Source organism: Protopterus annectens, chromosome 11.part0, assembly GCF_019279795.1.
Source record: "Protopterus annectens isolate FY-2018-M chromosome 11.part0, PAN1.0, whole genome shotgun sequence".
NCBI classification, from domain to species: Eukaryota; Metazoa; Chordata; order Ceratodontiformes; family Protopteridae; genus Protopterus; species Protopterus annectens.
Genome location: NC_056745.1, coordinates 833,640,871 through 833,667,168, shown reverse-complemented (window position 1 = coordinate 833,667,168; position 26,298 = coordinate 833,640,871). Strand labels below are relative to the sequence as shown.

At 41.4% G+C, this 26,298-nt stretch overlaps 1 protein-coding gene across 6 annotated transcripts in view; it reads right to left on the bottom strand.

Annotated features, from left to right (window-relative positions):
• The window catches only part of DENND2A (DENN domain containing 2A), a 2,268,767-nt gene that overhangs the window by 855,804 nt on the left and 1,386,665 nt on the right, over window positions 1-26,298 (bottom strand). For all 6 annotated transcript variants that reach the window (XM_044088248.1, XM_044088247.1, XM_044088242.1 and 3 more), the window contains one exon: window positions 577-654. In XM_044088248.1, the coding sequence (XP_043944183.1) occupies window positions 577-654 (78 nt within the window). The remainder of the gene's footprint in view (window positions 1-576; window positions 655-26,298) is intronic.

The window sequence follows — 26,298 nt, the reverse complement described above, 5'->3', positions numbered from 1 at the left end:
AAAACAGTAAATCAGATCATGTTGACATATGAGTTATGATTTTTTTGTTTACCATGAGCCTATGACTGCCCTAGTATCCAGACACTGCTCTTCTCAGAATGTCTTTGCTATGCAGACATTACCCATTGTGATTCTTAGATGAACCTTGGGGACCAACAAAATCAGCTATGTTTTCCTGTTGTACAATAGACGATATAAAACTGGATTTGCCAAACATAGGGAATGCAAATCTAGGAAAATGCAGTTTTATGTGATTTCTGCCAATAATGTCCACTAATATTTAAAGCAGAATAAAAAAAAAAACAATAAAGAAACATATATTTATACATTTTCTCCATACTTCACAACAGATCCAATTGAAAATAAAATGGTTAAAAGATAAAAAAAGAAAGGACATCATAGTAGAATTGTTTGATTAAGCATTTTGGGAAGCCATAACTTTAAATAAGAAACGGAAAAGACTTCACAAAGCATTGCATGTACAGATACTGTGGAATCCTCAGAAAAATACATTGCCAGGAAGTGGTCAAGGCAGACTTTTTGTGTATTAATCAATGAAAGCAAATGTTTTCTTACCTTTGAGAAAAGGTTGAAGCATCCCAAACGACTTACTATACAGTACACTTCAGGTAATCGTTTCCCTTTTCCATTTGGCTGTAAAGTTTAAAAAACAATATTTAGAAGGCATCCAACAGAATCTATATTTTACAATAGAACTATATACAGACTAAATGTAGTATAAAAAAGGTTTAATCTTGCTGTAGCTACAAACAATGACTGACATAAATAAATAATGCAAAACAGAATATGAACATATATAGTTTGAAAATTTAATACGCACACCATATATTCATACTCTAGGCTTGTATTTTTTCATGATTCCACTCTTGAAGAATTGCCTTATATTTTCTGGTTAATATCTAAATAACTATTATACAATTCCTCCTCTAAAACGTGCACGCTGATTGGCCAGCCCAACCAGCGTGCCCGTTGTAAATCCCTCAATATACTAACGGAAAAAGGTCCGGTCGCCCGGACTTTTTCCGTTAGTATAAAACACTGTCTCGCTATGTTAAAATAGTTTAACATAGCGAGACAGGTTTAAAAAAAGCAACGCAGATCTCCGTTGCTTTTTTTAAAGCTGTCTCGCTATGTTAAACTCCTTTAACATAGCGACATTATATAAAGCAACGGAGATCTTGCGATCTCCATTGCTTTTAAACCTGTTCGCTATATTAAATGGGTTTAACATAGCGAGACAGCTTTAAAATAAGTAACGGAGATCTCCGTTGCTTATTTTAAAGTTGTCGCCATGTTAAACCCATTTAACATAGCGAACAGTAAAAGCAACGGAGATCTTGCGTTCTCCGTTGCTTTTGCCCACAGCTCTGATGTACTGCGTAGGCATGCGCAGTACATCAGAACTGCCGCGGAATACCAGACAGCTGCGGAAGGGCAGCAAAGAGGCATTATACAATGCCATTATTTAAGAAAAGTAATTATTTCTTTTCTTAAATAATGTCATTAATATAATAATAACCACTTCTGGGTGTGGGTAATGCTGGATTTACCCACGGTTGTCTTTGTTTGGTACCAAACCACACCAACCGTGGGTAAATCCAGCATTACCCACACCCAGGCGTGGGTTATTGCTATACTGATACACATATTTATATGCAGATAAATATAAACAAGCAACTTGGCTTAGGTAACAAAAATGACATTCTGTATACAACAAAAATAATGTTAATAAAAGAAAAGAACTCTTCTCTTCTTAACCTCTTTAACGATTGCATGTACTCAGTAAATTGTTGTTTAAAAAGGCAATAGAATTAAATCATTCAAGCTGTAAACTGTATAGTTTTCAGGTTGGGTTGTAAAAGGGGCCCTCTATCCTGACTGAGGAGGTGAAGTTGCACAGGCAGTTTAAAAGGTTTCTTCTGGAACATCTAAATGAGGAGGGAGGACCGTTGTTGCCTTGGGCAAATGGGTACTATTAGAAGCATCTTTAGCCATCCCTCCCTAACTTTCTGTATCATGCTGGGAATCCAATGGAATGCACACACAAACTGGGTCATCTGAAGAAGGCGGCATGTACTGCCACAAGCTTTGCTTGTGTGTTGCTCTGGAACATAACTTCAACTGTTTGATGCTCAGCAAATGGGGGCACCCCATCTGCGAACTATGTGCAGTAAAACAGCTTTGTGCAACAGGCAGTTATGGAAATTGGGAAATTGGTCTCCCAATGAGCTCAGTTTTGATGAGATGTACACTGACTTAGGGCCATTTTTTACAATTGAAGGACTATTTCCCAAGCAGTAATAAACAAACTTTACAAAGAGTATGACCATGTCCTCCCTTGCATGTTTGTATACCACACTGCAGTTGCATTACCCATTACTTGCAAAACTTCTTTCTCCAGATGTAGTTGAAAGGCGTGAGTGCTTGGATAAAGGCCATTATTTCCTTTACATTGATTTGTTTTCTCCTTTGGGCAGAATCCCATACTTTCTGGACCTTGATTTTTTTTTGTGTGGGTTCCCCAAGCCAGAGCAGAGGAATTTGTCAGGGTTTGGATGGTCGGATCCTGGTGGAAGAGAACCCCTTGGTTTTGTTTCATCTAGTTGGACCACCACTCAATCTCCTGTGAATGGTAAGGCAACACAGGAGTCAGCTCTTCTAAGATTGACAATGTTGGCTCCAGGTGTTTCAGTGGTACTAGAGGAGATTCTTTGTATGTAATCTCAGCAGGGATGCCATTAAAAAAGTGGAAGCCATGAACCCTACTACCCTTAGAAATTCCCTGTCCATGACTATAGTCTTCTAGGCTAAGGACTGAAAGCATTGTGTCAGGAATTTTAACTTGTTCTGAGGGAGAAAAAACATCTGATTGCTTGAACCCAGGAAGATCCCTAATAGACTACCATTCTGGAAGGATGAAGTTTTGACTTGGTAATACTGAGAAAGAATCCTAGGTTCTGAAAGCACTTCATGGCAAACTTCAAAGCCTTCATTATCCCCTGCTCAGACTGTGGCTGAATCAGACAGTCATCCAAGAGAGGGACAAAAGTGAATGCCCCTGGTTTAGCAGTAATGCCAGGATTACTGTGAATACCCTGAGCGCAGTAGCTAAATCACAGGACAAGGAAGTAAAATGAATATGGGAGGCCCTAACTCCAATCTGGGAAAGAATCACTAGTCCCTGTGTACTGCAATATAGAAGTAAGCATCTTTGTGGTTCAGAGTAACCATCAGATCTTGGAGGAGTAGGAGTGGGAAGACAGCCTGTTAGCATATTGAATTTTACGACCTGTAGTCTTGACAGGTCCATGATAGGCTTCCATGGATCCTTTTTTCTAAGTAAAAGAGCAATCTTTGAGTGGGACCCTTTGCTTTGGTGGTACCTAGGTAGTGGTTCAGTTTTTTCTAGGTAAAGAACCTCCATCAAGATTCACAAAACCAGACTGATGTTGGTTTTTTGATATGGAAGGGATTCCTGATATCTTTGATACTTTTTTAAGCTGACATTTGTACCCATTGCAGATTAACTGCAGTATTCACTTGCCTGTTGTAATGCTTTCCCAGTGTCTCACTAAATGGGCACAACTTTCCTGCTATCCTGTGGTGGCTTGGGAAGAAACTGGACAGGGTTGGGGTGGGGGGTTGGAAAGAGAAAGAGGAGAGAGGGGAAAGGGGAGAGAGATGAGATGTAGATTGGCATGGCTACTGCCTTCTGGCGACTGACCTCGGAGGGTCCCTAGGCTTCCCCTTCTGGTCTCCCTGCCATTTCTGTTTTTTTTTTTCTTTTCTTAAGTGGCCCTTTTTTCCTCTTCCTCTGCTTATTCTCAACCTTCTTACTGATAACAGTAGGACTCGGACTTGAAGGGCTAGTTTCTGTCTTACCTTTATATGGGAGGACTGGAAAAGCTGTTTCACAGACAACATTGTCTTTCCCTTTTCCTCCATCCTTTTGAAAACCTCAGCTGTAGGTATTCCAAACAACAGGTCCATACTAAGTGTGGCATTAAGAAGCTGCAATTTAATATCTTCTAGCAAAGGTTGTAACCCCACATAGACATGTCTTATAATCACAGATCCTATAGCTGCCATTTGGATGTTGAACTCACAGAATTATAGCCATATTTTTCTGACTGCTTAGCCACCCAACCAATGGTTTGGGTGGCATCCAGAAGTTTTGCCCTCAGGTCCCCAACAAGCACCCTCTATTTTTTCATGCACCTGCTCAAGGACTATAATCTGAAACTTACTCACATGTGTCTCACATTTGGCTTTTAAAGGCTAAACTAGCAGCTGCATATACTTTCTTCTCAGGGTGGTCAAGCAGTTTGCTCTTCTGGTCATTAAGAAGAGTATCTGGAGCAGAGGCCAATTTAGACCTCTTTTCTGGATCCAGGGGCACAACTACTGATTCAGCTATGGGATATTTTTATGCAGGAATATATGAGACTCATGGACCCTGAAGAATCTATCACTTTTTCAGGTCAGGGGACCAAGAGTCAAGTTCCTTTAAGGCAGCCAAGAAGGCATCCTGTGAATTCCTCAGGACTGGAGGAACAACTACTGCTTTAGTGCCATCCACAACCATCCAGAAGATCAAAATAACACTTCTGGGAGACAGATACTTCTTTGGCTTCCCATTTGAAGAGTTCTTGCATTCTGCAAAGAGCACCCCCAAATGAGATTTCCTCTGTGGGAGAAGCAAAGCCTTGGTGTCATCAGTGTCAGTATCAAATCTCAAGAGGGAAGACAACTAAAGGCGTAATCTAAATCATTTCCTCAGTGTCTGTAGAGACATAATCCTTCTCTGGGAGTATTTCCTCTTCCAATTAGCAGAAGGGGACTGCAGACATTGATGATTTATTTGTAACTGGATGCAAGCTCTACACAACTTGTAGGGGCCTTTAAGCCAGGGGGATCCTTTCTTGAGAGAAATTCTGTCTGGGGAGGGAGCACAGGCAACTGCTAGGAGTTTGGCTTGGTAGATGTGCTGTACTTGGAATTTTGGGTCTTTTTAGTATAGGTAGCCTCCTTGGACGTCAGGACTTATGTACAGTAGTCCCAGGCCTACACTTTCCCAACAGGGATGTCATCCTTAAAAAATAGAATTTATTAACATCTTTTTCTGAAATATTAACTTCAGCATCAGAGTCAAGCACCCACAGAGGAGAAGTTTGGTCTGACTTCCAGGTGATGTCCTTCTGCTCAGTGGGACATGCTATCTGCAGGCATGGTGGCTACCAAAAAGGACTTCACCAGTGACCTTGGAAAACTCAGGTGTGTGGGTTGGGGGTGACAAAGTGATGTTTGCTACTGGCACCCTTAGGCTGAGTGGCAACATCATGTATAGTGTCCTTGTCCCTGATTACCTTCTCCTTTGGTCACTTCTGTTTGTATTGCTTCAGAGGGATGTCCATGGAAGGGAATGAGATACACATTCCCATGATGACAACACTTGTCAAGGTCTCTGGCTTCTTCTTGTCTAGCTAATTTTAAAAGTTATGCTTTTGTTGTCTCAAAATCATCCAGCTAAAGTGAAAACAAATGCTTCCTTTCCAGGCAAAGACAAAAATACAGAGAGAACATGATAATCTTTATGGAGGGATTTTTTTTAATGTACATTTGTTTTCCCTTTTTGGAGAGAACATAATCAGCACTCATACCCAGTCCCCCCCCCCAAAAAAAAAAAGATAAACGACAGAGTGCTCAAAAAGAAAAAAGGAAGACATCAATGTTTTTCTCAATAGGTTCTTCTGCATGTGCAGCTTTGAAGCAAGCCAGCAGTGCTGGACTATAAGCGCCAGTAAGGGGGTCAGGGGTCATATTATATGAAATGCATCAAGAGAGAACTAAAGGTAATGCAGGTGGATGCTTTAAATATCTAGTGAGCATGCTAATGCTTCTGAGGGGTGAGTGTCCATATGCCCTGCAGGGGATGAGTGCTAAGCACTGAAATTTGGGCCGGATGTTGGGTTTTCTGTGGCATAAGCCCTAGTATCCACCAGTACTGCAACAGTGATGCACATAAAGGGAATATATGGATTTGGAGTTCAAAGTTACAAATCATCTGACTTTCGAAAGTCACTGTCAGCAAACACTAATGACATTATCATGTTTATTTAAACATCTGAGGTCAGGCAATATTTGATTATACTGCTTTTGTAAGAAAGCTTTGTAATGTCAGTTCTAGAACAGTTTACACTAGTGTGATACACATCTTTCTGTTTAACTTAACATTAACACTGAGCTTTTATAATATGAGAGGGAACAGATTACACAGCACAAGTATCGTATCAGTTTTCTACATGAAGTGTTCTTAGACTTACTGACTTGACTGACGCATTCTTTGAGAAAGTAGGCTGATTCAGCTACAAACTCGAAAAGTAGAGTACAATTCAAATTTATTCAATTAACATTAAACGTACAACACCCTGACAATAATTCAAACAGGCCTCCATCGTACTGGTAAAAGCAAAAGCAGCTAGGCCACTAATGCTACTTACCAAGCAATATGACACGTGCTTAGCTTTGCTACAAGAACACCGACATTCATAGTAAATATGCTCAGGTCAGTCAGTATTCGAATAAAGGCTTGTTAGTTTATTCAGCAGTCACGATTGGAGTTCAAAATAAGAGAACATTTTTCTCAGTGTTGCAATTTACAGTGTAAAAGAGATGGAGGAATATGGAGTTAACTGGGGGTCAGAAGTCTGAAAAGTACAAAGGAATTGGACTGAAGTTCAGGAAAAGAAGTTCATAAATCATAGTGCAAGTATAGTGAGCAGAGTAATGTGAGACAGGAAGCCAGCTGCCTGCAGTGACGGACACTTAAGTGACGCATCTTACAGAGAATAATAGTTTGTTATTAACACCTACTATATTCTTCCTTAAAAAGCTTATGATTTTTACAATATTTTGTGATATTATTTACTACTGAAATTGGTTCTACAAGCATCTGCAATACATACTTAGTTTCTTGCATTGTGTGCTCAAGTGTAAATGCTGTTTAACGCACTCCTTGTTTACATGCACAAGATGCTGGTCTACAAAAAGAATTCTGGAAGCACATGTCTGTCCTTTGGTGCCAACTGTCATCCATCAGAAATGTGTTCAAACAGTGCTCCCTGTGACAAAATTCCTGTTACATATACCACATCTATATATATAGATCATACTTCATCACTGTTATAGCAGTGCTGTGTTGGTTTACTATCATAATCTTGAAAATCATAATCGCGAGAACATAGTATCAAAAGACTTAAATACTGAAGACCACAGTGTCTAAACATTTCAAATACCAAATCCTCCTACCAGTGTAAATATAAAAATGAGTGCTGGCATGTGTCCTGCAAGTGGGCAAGTTTGATATCATAATCTTCAGCATTTTGATTTCTCAATATTATGGTCTCAGGATTATGCTTTTTAAGATTGTGATACTAAACCATGGTATTTAATACTTGACTGAGTGTGGATAATTTAGGGGTTACCCATGGCTAGCATGGTTTAATCACAAGGCCAAAGCCTAAGTCAGAAAATCAGTCAGTCGTGTGTAAACCAACATTATCCACACACATGTGGATTATTGTTATTATATAATGCTAACATTTAATAACTGGTTTATATCTACTTCATCCTCAAGTTGTTTATTTCCACTGTCTTACGCATATGGGAATAGCTTCCTAATGTAATGTGTATATGTGGAACCGGTACATGCTGACAACTACATAGTACATTCATGAAAATTCAATGTGTGCCTTTTATTTAGGAACAAAGGAGTCTGCATATGTCTTATTCTTTAGGTAAGGTTGCTTGCAGACTCCTGTGGTGCTGCAAGTAATTTTTACAATATTTTATGTTGGTGTTTTGAGTGTTTTTACTTTTTTATTTCAGTTAGGCAAGAGGGCCTAGTACTTTGACATTTAGGATAAACACTATTATATAATAACCCCCCATTAATATTCCAAAACATGCACACTGATTGGCCAGCGTGCCCATTGTAAATCCCACAATATACCAACGGAAAAATGGTCCGGTCGCCCGGACTTTTTTCCGTTGGTATAAAGTCCTCAAAAGATATATTTTTAAACAAATAAAAAAAAAAAAAAAGAAAAAACGGAGCAACAGAGACTTTCTTTTCTCCGCTGCTTCCATTTCAAAGCATTGATGTACTAGTTATGCATGGGACGCAAGTCCCATATGCATGCTCAGTACATCAAAACAGGAAAGCAGTACACCACAACTAGCAGAAGAACAGTAATGCGCCGTTATACAAAGACATTACTTAAGAAAAGTAAGTATTTTTTTTCTTAAATAATGTCATTGTATAACAGCAATAACCGACTCCGTGGTTGTGGTATATTGAAATTTACCCACGGTTGGCTTTATTTAATCACTCGGGCTTTGCCCTCGTGATTAAACCACACCAATCATGGGTAAATCTTCAATATACTACACCACATCATCGGTTATTGCTTTAATAAACACATATGCGATCTGAAAGAGCACCCACCCAACTCCTGGAAGTACCTTAACTCTTTTTTTTTTTTTTAGTAGAGTTAAAATACCAGGAAAACTTTTACTTACAATCCTGCTATATCATATCACAAAGGTTTCATAAATGATATGTTTAGAAGTTTCACACACATAGTTAATGAAACTGACAGGCTATGCACTCTGGGTAATGCTTTATTTACACTGAGCATCATTGAATCAGCGTGCACGTTTCTGAACAGAAATGAGGCTCTGTCATACAAAAAGAAGTTATGTCTTACCATAACGTTCCATCTGTATTGTTGATCCTCGTTCAGTCATTACGTATGGGTATCGGTTCCGAGCTCAGAACTGAGCCGGCCATTTTCCAAGCTCGCGTCAGCTTCAAACTCTCGAGCTAAACTCTTACCCACAATTCCCCTCTACCTGTTACCTCAGATTGAGTTTGCAAGTTAAAGAAGGTAGAGGCTACCTCTGGTCGAATAACCTAAGAGAACTGGATGGTGAGATCCACTAGAAACCACAGGAGGGGGAAGGAGGGAAGGTTGTAATGACTGAATGAGGATCAACAATACAGATGGAATGTTATGGTAAGACATAACTTCTTTATCTGATATTGTTAATCCTCGTTCATTCCTTACGTATGGGACAGAGTCTCCAGCTACCTCTACTCCTGGGAGGCTCTCATGGAAGGACATTCCTGAGCACCATAGAACCAAAAGATGCTCTTCCCCTGGAGGCCAAATCCAATTTGTAATGATTGATAAAGGTATGAGTCGTAGCCCAAGTTGCAGCTGCACAGATGTCATGTAAAGAAGCTCTGGCATGGAAGGCAGCAGAAGTTGCCACCAACCTTGTTGAATGAGCTTTCATGGTAGTAAGCAACGAGATATTACGTTGTATGTAAATAAAGGTCACACAGTCCTTCAACCATCTAGCTAATGTGACCTTAGCAACAGCCGATCCTAATCTAGGTCCAGAAAAGGCCAAAAAAAACTGGTCAGATTTACGAAAGGGTTTAGTCCGGTTTAGGGAAAAACGGATTTGCCTGTGTATATCAAGGGTATGTAGGCAATACTCTCCTCTGTTTGAATGGTTGGGAAAGAAAACTGGCAATTCAATGGCTTGATTAATGGACATTTCAGAGATCACTTTAAGCAGAAATGACGGAATAATTCTCAGAGACACTCTATCTCTATGAAAAATCAAGTATGGACTCTTGATACATAAAGCTTGAAGTTCAGAAATACGTCTGGCAGAAGTAATAGCGACCAAAAACAGGGTTTTCCATGACAAATACTTGAGGTCGCAAGAAGAGGCTGGTTCAAAAGGTGCCATTGTCAGAGCTTGTAGAACTAATGATAAATCCCATGGTTGAATAGGTTCTCTAAAAGGTGGCTTCAGATGATTCACACATTTTATGAAGGTCTTGCACAATTTATGGGACATAAGAAAGGAATCTTGGACACCCTCATGAAAATTAGAAATTGCAGCCAAATGAACTCTAATGGTAGAGGCCGATAGACCCGACTGAAACAGGTAGGCCAGATAGTCTAGTATTATCGACACTGGTGCTGAAAAGGGGTCTACTTGTTTATCTTTCAGCCAACAGGTAAATCTTTTCCACTTGCTCAGATAAGTAATTCTAGTGGAAGACTTATGAGAAGCAATGAGAATATCACGTACTGGTAAAGAAAGATCATTCTGCCTGGCAATCAAGGGAATTGGAGTAGCCAAGACGTTAGCTTCAGGCTGTTCAGGTTGGGATGAATCAGATTCTGTGGGTGTGAGATCAACTCCAGGATTGGATAGAGGATCCATGGTCGATCTAGTAGGTGAGGCCAAAGGAATGGGAACCAAATCTGTCGTGGCCAATATGGTGCTATGAGGATTACCTTGCTCTTCAACCACCGGGCCTTCTTCAGAAACTGGGGAATGAGAGGAAAGGGCGGAAATGCATAGAGAAGACCCGAGGGCCAATCGAGGACTAGAGCATCCCTGGGTGACTGTCCCGGAGGGGGAGTCAGGGCGAAGTAGTTGCTGCATTTGTAGTTGGCCGGGGATGCAAAGAGGTTGCTGCAAGGACGGCCCCAGTGGTGGAAAATCTCCACCACTATCAAGGGATTCAGGGACCACTCGTGAGGTTGTAGAATGCACCTGCTGAGTCTGTCTACTATCACGTTGGAACTCCCGGGAATGTGCATTGCTAAAAGAAAATGGTTGGTAGCCATCGCCCATTGCCATATCCTCATGGCCTCTCGACAAAGGGGGTAAGATTTGGTTCCATCTTGCTTGTTGATGTACCAGACCACCGCCAAGTTGTCTGATTGAATCATAATTGTCCCAGACAGCAGCAGGGGATGGAATGCTTGCAACGCCAGAAGCACCGCCCTCAGCTCTAGAACATTTATATGCAGATGGACCTCCGGTTGGGACCAAGTGCCTTGGACTGTCTGTCCCTGACATAGCCCCCCCCCCACCCCATCAGGGAGGCATCCGTGGTCACTGTGGCCTTGGGTTGCTGGGGGGAAAAGGGGCAAGACCATTGAGAGAGATTGTGTGTCATCCACCAATTTAAATCCTGTTTGCACCTGTGGGTTACTCGAATCATGGTTGCAAGAGGATGCTGAAAAGGATACCATTGGGTGAGCAGTAGCCATTGTAGAAGCCTCATGTGAAACCTGGCCAGGGGAACAATGGTGATGGAGACTGCCATGGAACCAACAGCTGTAGAACCGAGTGAGCCGTGGATTTTTCCTTTGAAAGGATTGGAATTAGTTGTTGCTTTATCCTTAAAATTCTGTGCTCTGGAATAGTAGCTCCACAGTTTTTTGTGTCCAAGATAACCCCTATGAATTCTGTCGACTGAGATGGGGTGAGATTGGATTTCTGCCAGTTTATGGTTATGCGTAGCCTTTGAGCAGTGAGGAGAGAGTATGTCAGGGCTTTTTCCAGTAGATGTCTGGTGGGGGCGGAAATGAGCCAGTCATCTAGGTACAGAAACACCTGGAATCCTTGAAGTCGCAAGTGAGCTGTGACAACTGCCATGCACTTTGTGAACACTCTGGGGGCTGTAGAGAGTCCGAAGGGCAGTACTCTGAACTGGTAGTGACTGTCTCCCGCACAGAAAAGCAGAAATCTTCTTGATGGCCTGTCCACCTTTATGTGGTAGTACGCATCTTGAAGATCTATAGAGCACATCCAATCGTCTTTTTCCAAAAGTGCGAGGATAGACTGCATAGTGACCATCTGGAATTTTGTACTCTCACAAACTTGTTCAATACACTGAGATCCAAAATTGGTCTCCAGTCCCCGGTTATCTTTGGCATCAGAAATAGTCTTGAGTAGAATCCGGATCCTAGCTGGTATGGAGGGACTATTTGGATGACTCTCTTTCTTAGCAGCTTTTCTATCTCTAGTGCTGCTTCTTCCCTTTGACTGGGTGGAACATTGGGAAGATTTTTTGAAGGGACGAGACAAAGATTGAAGGGGATATGATAACCTCTGGTTATGATCCTTTGTACCCAAGAATCGGTGGTGATGGTTAGCCAGGCAGAAGGGTACAGGAGAAACGTCCCCCACCCACATCCAGAGGAAAGGAGTTGGGCCACTCTTCAGGAGCACTGGTAGGATTGGCCAGGGAAAGAATCCCTGGAACCCTGGTTACGTGGTCTCCCTCTGCCCCGAAAGGAGCGTGTTTCCTGTGAGTTTCCCCCTCTGCCTCTGGTGGAGAACTCGGCCTGTGTGTCACGGAAAGGACCCTGAGATTTCTTGAACCATATCTTCCCACTCTTTTGGTTTTGGGAGAAAGCACATTGAGGGGAAGAATAACGGACACCTATGGCAGAAAGGGTCTTACCATCTTGTTCACATCTGGCCAGTGTGCGTTTAACTTTGGGCCCAAACAACGAGGAGGGCTTAATGGGGGCATTAAGAAAGGAAGACTTAAAAGGTTCCGCAAAGTTGCACAAGCGCATCCAGGCATGTCGTCTCAAGACTGCAGCTGAACCCGCCACTCTAGCTGCTCCTTCTGATGCATGAGATATCAATTGCATAGAGGAGTTAGATAAAGACTCAATGGTGGCCAGCTGAGAGGCCACTTTGTCACGGACCTCATCAGATACTGCACCAGCCAAGGTTTCCGAGAGCTCAGAAACCAGATCCCTTTGAAGCCTGGTAAAATGTGCCATATAATTCAGGAACCTGAAAGCAAAGGTCGCTGAAGCAAACGTGCACTTCCCTATTCTGTCCAGGGCCCGGGACTCTCTGTTAGGCGGATGGACAGTCTGGCTTTCTTCTTCTGCCAGATCCTTTTTTGTTGCGGCCACCACCACCAAAGCATCTACAGGAAGACCTTTGGACCAATGGAGATCTGAAGCAGGAGGGGACAAGACCTTATCTGGCCTCCAGGGAATAGCTTCAACAGTATCAGGGGCCTTCCAAGCACGATGAACTTGACAAGTTCATCGGCAGGTGGAGTAACCCAAGAGGTAGGGGGCCGGGTGCGAAAAGCCTGAAGGAGCACAGATTCCTCACGGGTCGGATTAGAGGGCTGCCAGTCACCTCTCTGTTTCAGGATTTCAAGGATATCGCCAAAGGATACCTCAGAGGGTGACCGAGGGGATCCTTCTCCCTCATCGAAATCTGTGTCTTCGGTGAAAGACTCCTTTGTGGAGTCCATGTGCTTCCTCTTACACAAACATTTTCGGTGGACCTCCTCAGTGGGAGAAGCTGGGGAATACAACGGAAAAGGGGATTCCTGAGGGAATATGTCCTGAGGCCCTTGCATCCGGTGTCTGCTAGGTGCGACTTGTGAAACCAGTGTACCAGAGGAGGGCGGAGGTTTAGACAGTCCGGTATCACCAGCAGCAGCAAAAGCCTTCTCCATCAGTTGGAAGGCTGGTCCACCAAGAGAGGAGTATATGTCAAGGACAGGGGGCACTCCTCCCCTAAGTGGCCCAGCCTACCGACTCGGAGTCCCGGGATGGCTGTGGAGCAGCAAGCTATGCATATCACAGCTGACATCCTGGGTCATAGTAAAACTTTCCTGCTACGAAGGCAACTGCGGTTCCTTAGTGAGACCCATAAAGGGAACCGCAGAAGGTGAAGACTGTACTATATCCATGGACTTCAAAGTCAATGAAGGAGGAGAATATGAAGGTGTCTTTGGAGATAGGTGATCACCTCCCAAGGAAGGATAGTTCCTGGGGGGTGGAATACCTCTGGCCAAGAATGCCTGGTCTACAAGACGCAACACATCATGTTCAGAAAGACTTCTAGTGGACCTCACAGAGACTGAGGGGGAAACAGGCCTGTCCACAAAAGAGGCAGAGTCAGTGCCCATCTCATCTGATCGCACCGAGAACAACGGTGCCGAGAAAGACTGAACTACTGTAGTCTGCACCGAAGAAATCATCGGTGCCGATGTCATTGTCTGCATCGACACAGGGATCGGTGCCAAAGTGGTTGTCGGTGCCGAAACTGGAACGGACAAAACTGGAGTCAGTAATAAAGGCCTCGGTTCCGAAGAAGACCTCGGAGCTGATGCAGTCAAGGTCTGCTCCAACTGAACGGTCGGTGCCGATACAGTGGTAAAGGTCTGAACCGAGGAGTCCCTCGGTGCCGATATGGAGAAGGCTGCAAGAGAAGACAGAGCCAAAATCACTAATGGAGCCGAAGGCCTCGGTGCCGAAGGTCTGGGCACCGAAAGCACTGGGGCTGACTGAGAGAGCTCTGGAGCCGAAATTTTTGCCTTTTTAGATTTTGGTTGGTGAGAGTCCCCGACCGGGGATGAAGGCAAGGATTTAGCCTTAGTAAAAACATCCATTTTCTTATGGGCTTTAGGAGGGGTTGATAACTCTGACCCAGAAATAGCCTCTGAAAAGTGAGATTTTAGAAGTCCCTTCACTATCAGCTTATTTTTCCTTTCTAACAAAGTTCTATTAGAAAAGTTTTCACATATAGTACAAGGTGGTTCAACAGATAAATGGGAAGCTCCCAAACAATAAACACATAAAGAGTGTGCATCAGAAGTAGGCAGTCTGTTTCCACAACCAGAACATTGCTTAAACCCCGGACTTCCCTTTTTATCTGCCATATTAACAAATAGAAAAGTACCAACAATGGTACAAGAGAGTACCTGAAGGTATGAAAAAGAAAAGGAAAGGGATTACCAACGATGATAAGGAGAAATTACCTCGCGGTAAAAAAGGGTAAGTAAAGGACAGAAAAAAGAAACCTGAGGAAATTATGAATGCTAGATGCGATAGGGCAAGAGACAATAAAATATCAACTTTTCTAACAGAAAAGTAATTTGTAAAGCAATTAAACAACAATTGACTGTACTTAGCTCAAGAGAAGTAGCTTGACATGACCGGATGGCTATGCGGCAAACGAAATCTGAGGTAACAGGAAGAGGGGAATTGTGGGTAAGAGTTTAGCTCGAGAGTTTGAAGCTGACTCAAACTTGGAAAATGGCCGGATCGGTTCCGAGCTCGGAAATGATACCCATATGTAAGGAATGAACGAGGATTAACAATATCAGATCTGCTGTTACACGCAGTTGTGAATATTACTACCTGGCCAGGAAAAAGAATTAACGAAGAGGCACTATACTTTTCTCGTGGTTATACACATATCAGACTAGAAATGCTTTCTAATTTTGTTTTGTAGATTTTACTTTTAGTATGACACTGGGATACTGCCTCAAAGAAATTAATTTTTTTTCATATTTGATACCTTGTTCATCATCCTAGTTTTGACTGTTTGTGCTATTTCCATTTAAAACCTCTGATGCTTCTTTTTATAACAGTAACATGACATTTTGTTTAACCTAATTTGATCTGCTTTTACTTTTATTATTATGAGAAATTATCATTTACGAAACATTCCTAATAAATGTACATATTTTTTAATGCTCTTGTAGTTTTACTGTTCATCTATATTTGATTACTTTTTCTTTGTGTTGTTGTCCTGGAGCATTTTGCTCTAAACTGCCCCAAACACATAACCACATCTGGAAAGGACAGCACTCTTTTCAAATGATAAATATTTATTTTATTAATATTGCACAGTATAGCACTACGGCTGAATTGCTTAGTGGTCATAACCACATTATTGTAATGTAAGAAGAGTTTTAAATGAAATTCGTCTGTACAGCTTGATTCTCAACGTGAATCACAAAACAGTTCTTGATAAATAAATGATTATAATCTGTAACCTGGCAATAACAAGCCCACATGTCATGCATGTGCTCACACACACACACACTCTCTCTCTCTCTCAATACATGTGTGTGTGTGTGTGTGTGTGTGTGTGTGTGTGTGTGTGTGTGTGTGTGTGTGTGTGTGTGTGTATATATATACATCTGTGTTTTGTGTTTGTGTGTGTGTGTGTGTGTCTGTGTGTATCTATGTATGTGTGTGTGAGTATATATATATATATATATATATATATATATATATATATATATATATATATATATATATATATATATATATATATATAGATATATATATATATATATATATATAGATGGGAGCGCTACAGAATCCTGAAAGACCAAAATCCTGAAAGTTAAAAATACTGAAAACTCAAAATCCTGAAAACACACAGGATACCAACACTTACTATATTCCAGCACAAGTACATACAGAAACATATTACCCTTCAACTATATGCAGGTGGGCAATAAGTGCAATCTTGGAGTTGATATATTTAAGAAACAGGGGGTATGGGGGCTTGCCCCCCACATGGGGGGGTGCAGGGGGCTTGCCCCCTGCTTATACTTGCAGAACCATAATATAGTTTGTGTTTTATTTGTTTCTGTATGTATTTGTGCTGGAATATAGTAACTACTGGTATCCTGTGGGTTTTCAGGATTTTGAGTTTTCAGTATTTTGAACTTTCATAGGTTCATAGGTAGGTACTAGGCTATTGACCCTAGGGCCTATATAAGCCTAGCCAAATGGTACCCTGGCTTTTGTCACCCAAGAAAATTATTTTCCTGTGCCCCTGTCAAGCAGAGCCACAGAAGTGATCCCCAGGGTGAATTTCCTATCTCCTACCCAATCATCAAGATTTTTATTGAAGAGTGCTAATGAGGAGCTTTGTTTGATATAGATAGGTAGTTTGTTCCGGAGTATGGGAAGTCTCTGGGACAGGAATCTATCCCTCCAGCATGTTCTGTTTATTGTGGTGACAAGGTTTAGGTCCCTAAAGCGTGTAGCTCAGAGGGATTGGGATTTCTTTACGTGGAGCATGTCCAACAGCTCTGGGTTTGACATTGCTTTATATGTTAGGCAGAGATCACCTCGGAGTAGGCGATATGCTATGGAGTAAAGCTGGAGTTTTTTGAGACGGTCAGTGTAGGGCATCTGTTTGAGGCCAGTAATCCTCTTTGTGAGGTACTTCTGTGGCCTTTCCAGCTGCTGCAATGCCTTGTGAGGTACATTCCAAAAGGGGCATTGAACTCTATAATGGGTCTAATGAGTGTCGAGTAGATGGGAACAATGACCTCTTTTCTCCTGGATGAGAATCCTTTTGTGATGAGGTGTGCCACGTAGAAGGATTTCCTGACTACTGTGGCGATGTGAGTATCAAAGGAGAGACTACTGTCCACCTGGGTCCCAAGGTCTCTTATCAGACATTCAGTGTTAAGTAGACTGCCACCTATGTGGTAGTTCATGGGTACAGAGTTTTACCAAAGGGGATGACAATTAACTTTTTGGCACTGAGCTTGAGGCCATGGCTCTGACAGCAGGCATCTGTCTCAGTGAGGCCCTTCTGTAGGATGTCCACATCATTTGGGGACTCGACTATGGCTCCAAGTTTGCAGTCAGTTGTGAACTTCATTAGTCAAAGGCCTTCTGTGTTAGCCTGTACTTCAGGGAAGTAGATACCAAACAGGAGAGGTCCCAGGACTGATCCTTGTGGTACTCCACTTGTCACTGGTTTGAAGTCAGATTTGGAGTCTGCAACTTTTACAGTGTGGGTTCTGCCAGTGAGCCAGTTGGCAACCCATCTTGTGATGTAAGGATTTATACCTAGTTTAGTGAGTTTATCTATAATTCCAGAATGCGGGATGGTGTTGAAAAGCCTTTGCGAGGTCAAGATAGGCTGTGTGAACCACCTTGCCCTCATCTACAGCTTTGGTGACTGCCTCAAAGAAGTCAATCAGGTTCAGGAGGCATGATTTGCCTTTCACAAACCCGAACTGGGTGGGGTCCAGAGTTTGGAAGTTACCAATATCTTTGTTGATGAGTTCCACGGCCTTACAGACCAGGCTCGTCAGCTAATAGGGTGATAATTCCCGGGATCAGTGGTGGCACCCCCTTTGTGGAGTGGGATAACTGTTGCTGTGCGCTATTCAGTGGGCACAAATCCAGATGTGAGGCTATGATTGAACATGGTGCTTAGGTGGGGAGCCAGTTCGTTCTGAAGTTCGTGTAAAATGCAGCCTGGGATGTTGTCCAGTCCCATGGATGCTGTGTTTTTGGCTTTAGAGAGTGCAACTTTTACCTGCGTAGTTGTGATTACAGGGACTCTGCATTCTTCCTATTTAGATATGGGCCCTTTAGGGGGTGGGGGGTGGGGGTGAAGTTAGCACTGAACCTATCTGCCAGGATGTTGGCAATATCATTTGATTCTGTAATTTTTGCGCCGTTGTGCTGTAACTCAGAGCAGATCTGGGTGTTGCCATTGAGATTCCTGACACAGCTATAGAATGCTTTGTGGTTGTCCTTAGAATCAGTGGAGATTTTGTTTTCATAGCTAGCTTTGGAGGATTCTATAAGGGATCTTAGCTTCTTACTGAGGCTGACCAGGGAGATCCTCCACTCATGGGATTTTACTCTCTTTTTCAACAGTTTCTTCTGTTGTAGAGTTTGTTTATGGCAGGGGACCACCGGCCTGGCTTCCTTTTTTTGGAGGATAGCATCTTGGTTCTGTTTGGGATAGCACGATCCATGCACTCGTGTAAGTGCTTATAGAGTGCATTTGTGTAGGGTTCAGCAATCATAACTGTAATGTCCATCTGCATGGGTGTCATGAAGTTCGCCACTTCTGTCTTAAGAAGCATTAAGTTGGCTTTGGAGACATTTTTTTACCGTGGTTTCCTTAATGGGGGGTGGGGGTGGGATGTGGATATCTAGGGTGATTAGCTTATGGTCAGATCTGAGACAAAAAATAAAAAGAATCACTAGAACACAATAACACATTTCAACTAGTTGCTGTCAGATATATACAAGCAGCATGTCCTCTGACGCTACTTACTGTATGACATTTGGCATCCTCCGTCTTTTAGTGTCGTACTCCCAGTGCAGAACTAAGGTAGGTGCCCAATCCACAATGATACTAGGCATCCTCCGTCTTTTAGTGTCATACTCCCAGTGCAAGGTAGGTGCCCAATCCACAACTGTCTTTTACCTCAATTACAAAATGTCCACTTCCTGTACACAAGACTGGTGTTAGCATTTTGGGGATTCCCCAGCAAATGTCAATTTGGAGACCACAGACACTTCCATTTAACTATCACCCCGTTCCTTCCACCTCTTCAAAGCAACCTTTTAATTACAGTTAGAAAACTAAAGACAGTCTGAATTGTAGTTATTAACCTCTTACATTACAACAGGCCTGTATACAATACCAAGTTTGCCCATCCCACAGAAGGACATTCAAAGTGACTGGCATTTAGTTCCAATGATATTACATTACAGCAACCCTATGTGAAGGGCTGGGCTCAGGAGAAATGGTGCCAGGAATGAAGGAAAAAGTGAAGGCACAGAGGATCACAGACATAAAATGCAAGTGGTTGCTGTCATGCATATACACAGCAAGCCTTCTTACCCCTACATGCAAAAGACAACCGCCTTACATAGACCCCTTTGATTTCAGGCTTGGGACAAAAAAAAATCAAAAGAATCACTAGAACACAATAACACATTTCAACTAGTTGCTGTCAGATATGTACAAGCATCATGTCTTCTTACCCCTACCCCCAAAAGGTAGCCACCTGTATTAGTGTCTGTTGGTTCACCGTGAGGAATGTGAAGAAAAGAATGATGGCTGTAGTACATTCCAGCTTGTTGTTCCTAGACAGTACACTGCCCCTACATAAGCTACTGAGACCTTCTGTGCTCACCTCCTGAAGTTTGTGAGAAACACTAAAGTAATGATCACACTTTCCACCTGCTCCCACACAAGCTTTAGTGACATTCTGCACACACTTGTGAGATTTGACTATAAAGAAAATTAAAGAGATAATTACCGCATTCTTCTCAGTCCCCTGTACAAATTGCAGTAACCTTCTGTGCACAACTTTGTGCAGGGCCAGTTTTAGAATAGGTGGGGTTCAGAGCACAGACCACCACTTAGGCCATGTCAAGATGAATTTATACAATTTAAGGTGTGGGGGGCCTACACTCCTAGAAGCCATAAGGTTCTGAATATTCTTTGATGCATTTTATTTTCGTAATATAATGACTTGTTAACTGCATTTTTTTTAACTGTTAGCCAGAAAAGTTATGCATGTGCTCAGTGATATCATATTGCTCCACGGATAAGAGTCAGTGATATTTTTACATACACACACATATGCACGCACTGCCTCTGACAATCCACATCTATCATAAGGTGTACAAACACATGCATACATAACCTCTGCACATTCACCTTCGAGCAAACTGAAGGGATCCTACTTCAAATATGGCAAGTGCTAGAGAAAGCTAGAGCATGTGTAAACCTATACAGTGACAGAAAGGGCATGCGGACTCTACATACAAAACATAAATAAAATAGCTACCTATCAAGTGAAAGAAATTATGCAAAGTGAAGTTATTAAATGGGTTATTGACAAAAACTGGGCAATGATTACTGGGGATGAGGTATTACATAAAAAATTATGGGACAGACCTAATACAGTGTATCGCAGGGTGTCATGTTTGAAGATAATTTTTGAGAAGTCTCATCATTATATTTCTGATATGGTTAAAGGCATGGCAAAATGTGTTTTTTACCATTATTGCAAGTACATTAAGGTTGGGCAGGTTTGTAACATTAACGGTAGGAATTTTATGGTAAAGAACTTTAACTGTTAATCTAATGGTGTGATTTACATAGCTTTATGTCAGGCATGTAACTCATACTACACTGGAAAAACTGAACGTTGTTTTAAACAGCGAATCTATGGGCATGTCTATGACACAAGGATGAATAGTACCACTATCGCACTTGCAAAACATATTTCACTATATTCAGATCATGAATTTAATTTTTTTGTGTTAGATAAGGTTATACCTAGTAACAGAGGAGGTGCTTGGTCTTTGTTACTGGAAGCCACGGAACTTTACTGGCAATTGCATTTTAACACTTTTAATTACCCAGGTTTGAACGAGCATTGCTCAATAGGCTGTCTATTAAAATTGAAAGCGCGTGATAGATAATAGTTTTTTATTATATTTAATATATATATATATATATATTTGTTTTAGCTCTATTTATTCATTTGGAACTTTGTATATATTTTTGGTGTTGAATAATTTAGTTTGTTCTAAAGGGAGGGAAGTTTTAAAAGTGTTAGCAATGTTACTTAATTGATCATGTGACTATATGCAGCCACGTTATTTAAATTGGGTGAGTATGCTGGCTTTTTACCTTTTGAAAAATTCCTGTGGTTTAATGGGAAGAAAGCACTTGGTTTTTGTCTTGAGTAATTCTTGTTTTAAGGATTTGTTAAAAACTAATAAAGTTGTAAACTTTGTGGTGAATTTGCCTTGGTTGTGCTTCTGTTCCTACACTGAGAAGTGCTTCACTGAAAAAAATTATTTTCAACTTCTTACTCTAAAATGTACTGCAACCCCCCCACACACACACACACACACAGACACAGACACTCGCAAACATAAACCATAACAATACTAGTTTTACTCTGATTTCAGTACATTTTTATTTATTGTTAATTTTATTATAATATTTGTTTACAGGGAAAGACTGACTTGGAATGAGTCAATTTTCAGCAGAGGCCTGGGAGGAACGCTCCACAGTGTCAGCACTGTGTGACACTACTGCTGCCACACCAGATAAGCGAATGTTGCTGCACTGTGATCAAAGAACAGTGGTAAGCTATATTTATTCACAGTGGTGTCTGTACTCATCAGTTACAACCACCTTATTGAGTAAACATTTCAGATGTCTGTTTGTGGTAAAAAACAAACAAATGAATAAATAAATAATAGTAATAACAGTAAAAGTATAATAATAATAATAATAATAATAATGACAATAGTCACAGTCATTCCAATTTGTTTCACACAAACACCCAGTAATCATAGGAAACTACTCCATCTTACTCTATACAAACACCTATTTGTCCTGTGAAACCAGATCAGTGATGCTTAAACTGAGCAAACAACAAAGGCTCTACCAAGAAGTTATAACCACTTCTATTTAAGCTTCAGATATTCAACTGTAATATAAAATGGCTGTATAAAGCATTTCAGCTAAGTTTCACACATAACTGTTGCAGTAAAACCTTATAAAAAAATCATATATCCATCATGTAAGGTGGAAAGGAAGCAGTAGTCATACATTAAAGTGTTTCAGGTTGCTTGGTGTATGATTCAGCAGTCATGCACCTATTTTCCATTTGCATGGGTGTCGTGAAGTTAGCCACCTATGTTTTTAGAAGCCAAAAATTGGCTTTGGAGAGGTTTTTTTACGGTGGTTTTCTTTAGGGGGGTGAGGGTGGGATGTGTATATCCAGGCTGATTAGCTTGTGGTCAGATCTGACCAGGGAGGAGTTGATTACTGGTGTAGAGCAACAGTCACCCATGTTAGTAATGACCAGGTCAAGAATGTTTCTACCCCTGGTGGAGGTAAGAATGAGTTGGTCCAGGGCACTGGAATTAATGAATTCCAGAGAACGTTGAGCAAGTGTGTTGGTGCATGAGTAATTTTCCCAGTTAATGGAGGGGTAGTTAAAGTCTCCCAGTATAAGGGTATTGGGTTGTACCCTAATATTTTCCAGTGTGTTTTGGAATGTGGAGTTGGAGTCTTGGGACATGGTGGCAGATCTATAGCAGGCTACAACCTGGATTACAGTTTTACCCAGTGTTAGTTGTACCTGAAGTATCTCTGATGCGTTATGTTGGGCTACTAGTCTGGAGGTGTCCATATCCTTTATGAATATGGAGACACCACCGCCTTTAGTGCGTCGTTCCAGGTTTAGGGGCCAAAAGTTGTGGTATGAATTATAGCCTGGTAGTGCTGGGGTGCTCTCCGGAGCCTTGAACCAGGTCTCAGACACTGCACAGATGTTGATGTTCTCCATTTTAAGGAGTGCTTTAAGTGAGTGCATTTTGAGATTTACACTTCTAGCATTGAGTAGAATAATCCTCAGACTTTGTTTGCTTGTAGCTGTTATGGTGGTAATTTTGTCTTCAGGACATTGCCTAAAAAAGGCACTATAGGGATGGCAAGAGCCTTGGCCAGTATCCAGAATCCCTGGGGTGACAGGTGCAGGCCATCTCTGGCAAAGCATCGAGGTCTGTCGATCATGTCATCCCAGGCAGACAGATACTGGATTCCCTTAGAAGGACACCAGAAACTTAGCCAATTGTTGAAGTCAATCATTTTCTGCTTGTACTGTGGTATCATTCTGGGTAAGGGTAGGATGCTACTCAGAGCTAGGGTCATACCTGCCTGGGCTACAAGATCAGAGAGGTCATCTATGTCTCTTTTCATGTAGTCCATGGAGGTATTTCTCGGTTATTCACACCAACATGGACAATGATAGAGTCATATTTGTACCTGTTGTGGAGTGACCTAAGTGCGTGCGTTATGTGGCGGATCCTGGTACCCGACAGGCAGCTGACCGTAACTTTCTTCTTATTCAACCTAGTGAGTGGGACATCAGTGTGCCTTACTATTGAGTCACCTATGACTAATGTATTGGGTAAGTTGTTTTGTCTTATGGGCTTTGGTTGAGTGGCACACTTTACATGAGCTATGTGTCTCATGGTTTGTGCTGGGATGTGGTGGTTGTTTGCATTTCTGCCTTGGAGGTCTCTGTTGTTTGGGCAGATTTTTATTGAGAGCCTGCATGAAAGTAGGTGTGTGTTTCTATGTGAGGGTTGTGGTGGTGTATGCTCTGGAGGGCTATGTGTTGAATGTAGTGTGGTGCAGGTGTTAACCTTCTCCTCTTGACTGGCTAATTCAGTCTTGGCTTGAGAGTGCCTGGCTTCCAATTTGGCTATATATGTGCATCTCTCACAAGTCATTGTGTTGGGAGGTAACAGGAGAGGGTTGTCTGTGTACATGAGGCAGTTGCTACACTGCCTCAGGATGCCCAAGTTCACCAGGTTGACAGGAGAAAGCACAGGGAACTGACCTTTAGACATGCCTGGATATGAGCTCAACATATTAAGTACTGAAGCCTTTTACAGGAAAAAATGTCACTCAAAGTGTCTGAGTCAGTACAGAGCACTGCCAAACACTTGAGGGGAAACTAATATGTAGACCCTGAAAATTTAAGGATGAAGCATTTAGGCAGATATTCTGAAGTTAAGAAGAAATCAAGCACTACATACTGAAAATAAAGAATTAGCTTGTCAAGAATGATGAAAAGAGGGGAGTCACATGAATGGCTACTGCCTGGCTACTACTAATACTGGTCTCAGCACAGCTTCGCTCTGTTGTAATACAATTCTCCTTTGCTTCTTCTCTCACCAGAAGCAAAATGTTAGCACCAATCCCAAGAAGAGCAGCAGGCCACAGCCTGTTTGGTGATCCACAGTCTTGTCCCAGATGATGGAAGGGTCTGCAGGCTTGTAGACTTTTTCTGGTAAATGCCTCGAATAGCAACCAGACCAATCGGGTACGTTAAGCACAGATGCTCACTCTCCAACCAGAAACATTCAGGAATCAATGCACTCTGCTCCTACTCTCACCAGGATCACAATATAAGCACAGATTCCAAGCCGTCACCTATAAAGCAGTAATTAAGCTTTCTGGTGATCAGCAGTCTCCAGGAAATAATGTAACTGCACTCCTTCTCTCACAAGGAGAAAACAGAAGCACTAATCCAAAGATGGCTACTGAGAGGCAGAATGTGGGCTCTCCAATAACTGATGGTCTTGCATCAGATGCTTAAAGGTAAGATGAAAATAAATGGTTTATCCTAAACACTGTGGTGTGCACTAGAGGAGTTAGATGTGAAAGTAGGTAACCTAAGTTTTATCTGTCTAAAAAGTTAAGTTTTAGTGGAAAGTCACTATTTTTAAAACAGCAAGATAGATTAAAAGGGGGGAGGGGTCATTTTTTATTCTGGTACTATGGAATACAGTAGGATGGCCAAATAAATTTAAATAGTTGAAGAGGACTGATTTCACAAAATGATAATTTTGTGCTTACTCACACCAACCAGTAAAAGCAGAGAGGAAATGAGATATATGGTCAAATTAACGTAAGGGGGAAGCAATTAGAAAGACTAGTGTTTAAGCACATAATAGTAACCAAGTGGGAGGGTGGGAAGAGACAGAGTTGTGGTGTCTTTTCAAGTTTTAATATGCAGTTAAAAGCAGAATACAAGTAAAACACAGTGTAAAGAAAACAAATTGCAGTATACAAAATAGAAAAAGGCAATAAAGTAATACAGAATACAACAAATAAAAAGCAAACTAACCTTTCCCTCGCAGCAAACTGTAGCAGTCTGGGTGAGCCTTTCCAGTAAAGCACTGAAATGTTTTATTTAACTCCTTATATAGAAGGTGTAGTTCCTAACTCCACCCCATCAGTTCACAGACGATTAACCTTAACTGACCTCTTCTAACTTATGTATGACTCCTTAATTGACCTGTTCTAATTTCTTTCTGACTCACAAGAGACAGAACTGTGGTGTCTTTTCAAGTTTTAATATTCAGTTAAAAGCAGAATACAAGTAAAACACAGTGTCAAGAAAACAAATCACAGTATACAAAATAGAAAAAGATAATAAAGTAATACAAAATACAACAAATAAAAAGCAAACTGGTATTATCGCAACCATATTTTTTTACATCCTGTAATTCCGCACATTTTCGGTAAAAAACGGCAGAAGTTGTATCATTAGTTCTGTGCAGTGGCCATCACTACTCATGATCTGATTTCCCACATCCTTTCTGTTTCCCAATGCATTTTTTACTCTTTATTTATTTTGTAGGTTAAGTAAAGCAGTTAGTTGATTTGCCTTTGGAACACACGTCGCAAGCATCAATGATAACATCCATCAAACGATGCATTCAAATCTCCGGCTGCATTCCCAATGGTGTTTAATGACCAACTAGTCCTGAATATCTAAAATCTAAACACCTGCTATAAACAGCAATACCTAATTAAATGCAACACTGCAAATCTAATTTCAAAATTGGACTTGAATGATGGTTAAAAAGTCCATGGTCATGGCAGTTCTATATTGAAAGGTTGTCTCAAATATGCAAAGTTAAAATGGCACATGTTAACTGCAGTTAGTACTACAAAAAGGCAGTGTTGATGCAGGAAGTGCTTTTCAACAGTAGTACAGAGAAGTAAAACACTTACAGGTTCACACTTCTCCTGCTTTTCTGGTCAATGTAATAGTACACAGAACGGTTATAGGCTCTGTTGCTTTAAAAGCATGCTGACTGAGAAATTCTGTCCGCTAGCAGTTGGTTGACAACCTCCAGCTGGTGTGCCTTGTTCCTGCTCCTGTTTCCAAAGTGATGTGGTAAAATAGTAATTTGGAGTATGCACAGTCATTTTTACTTACAGCTGAACTAA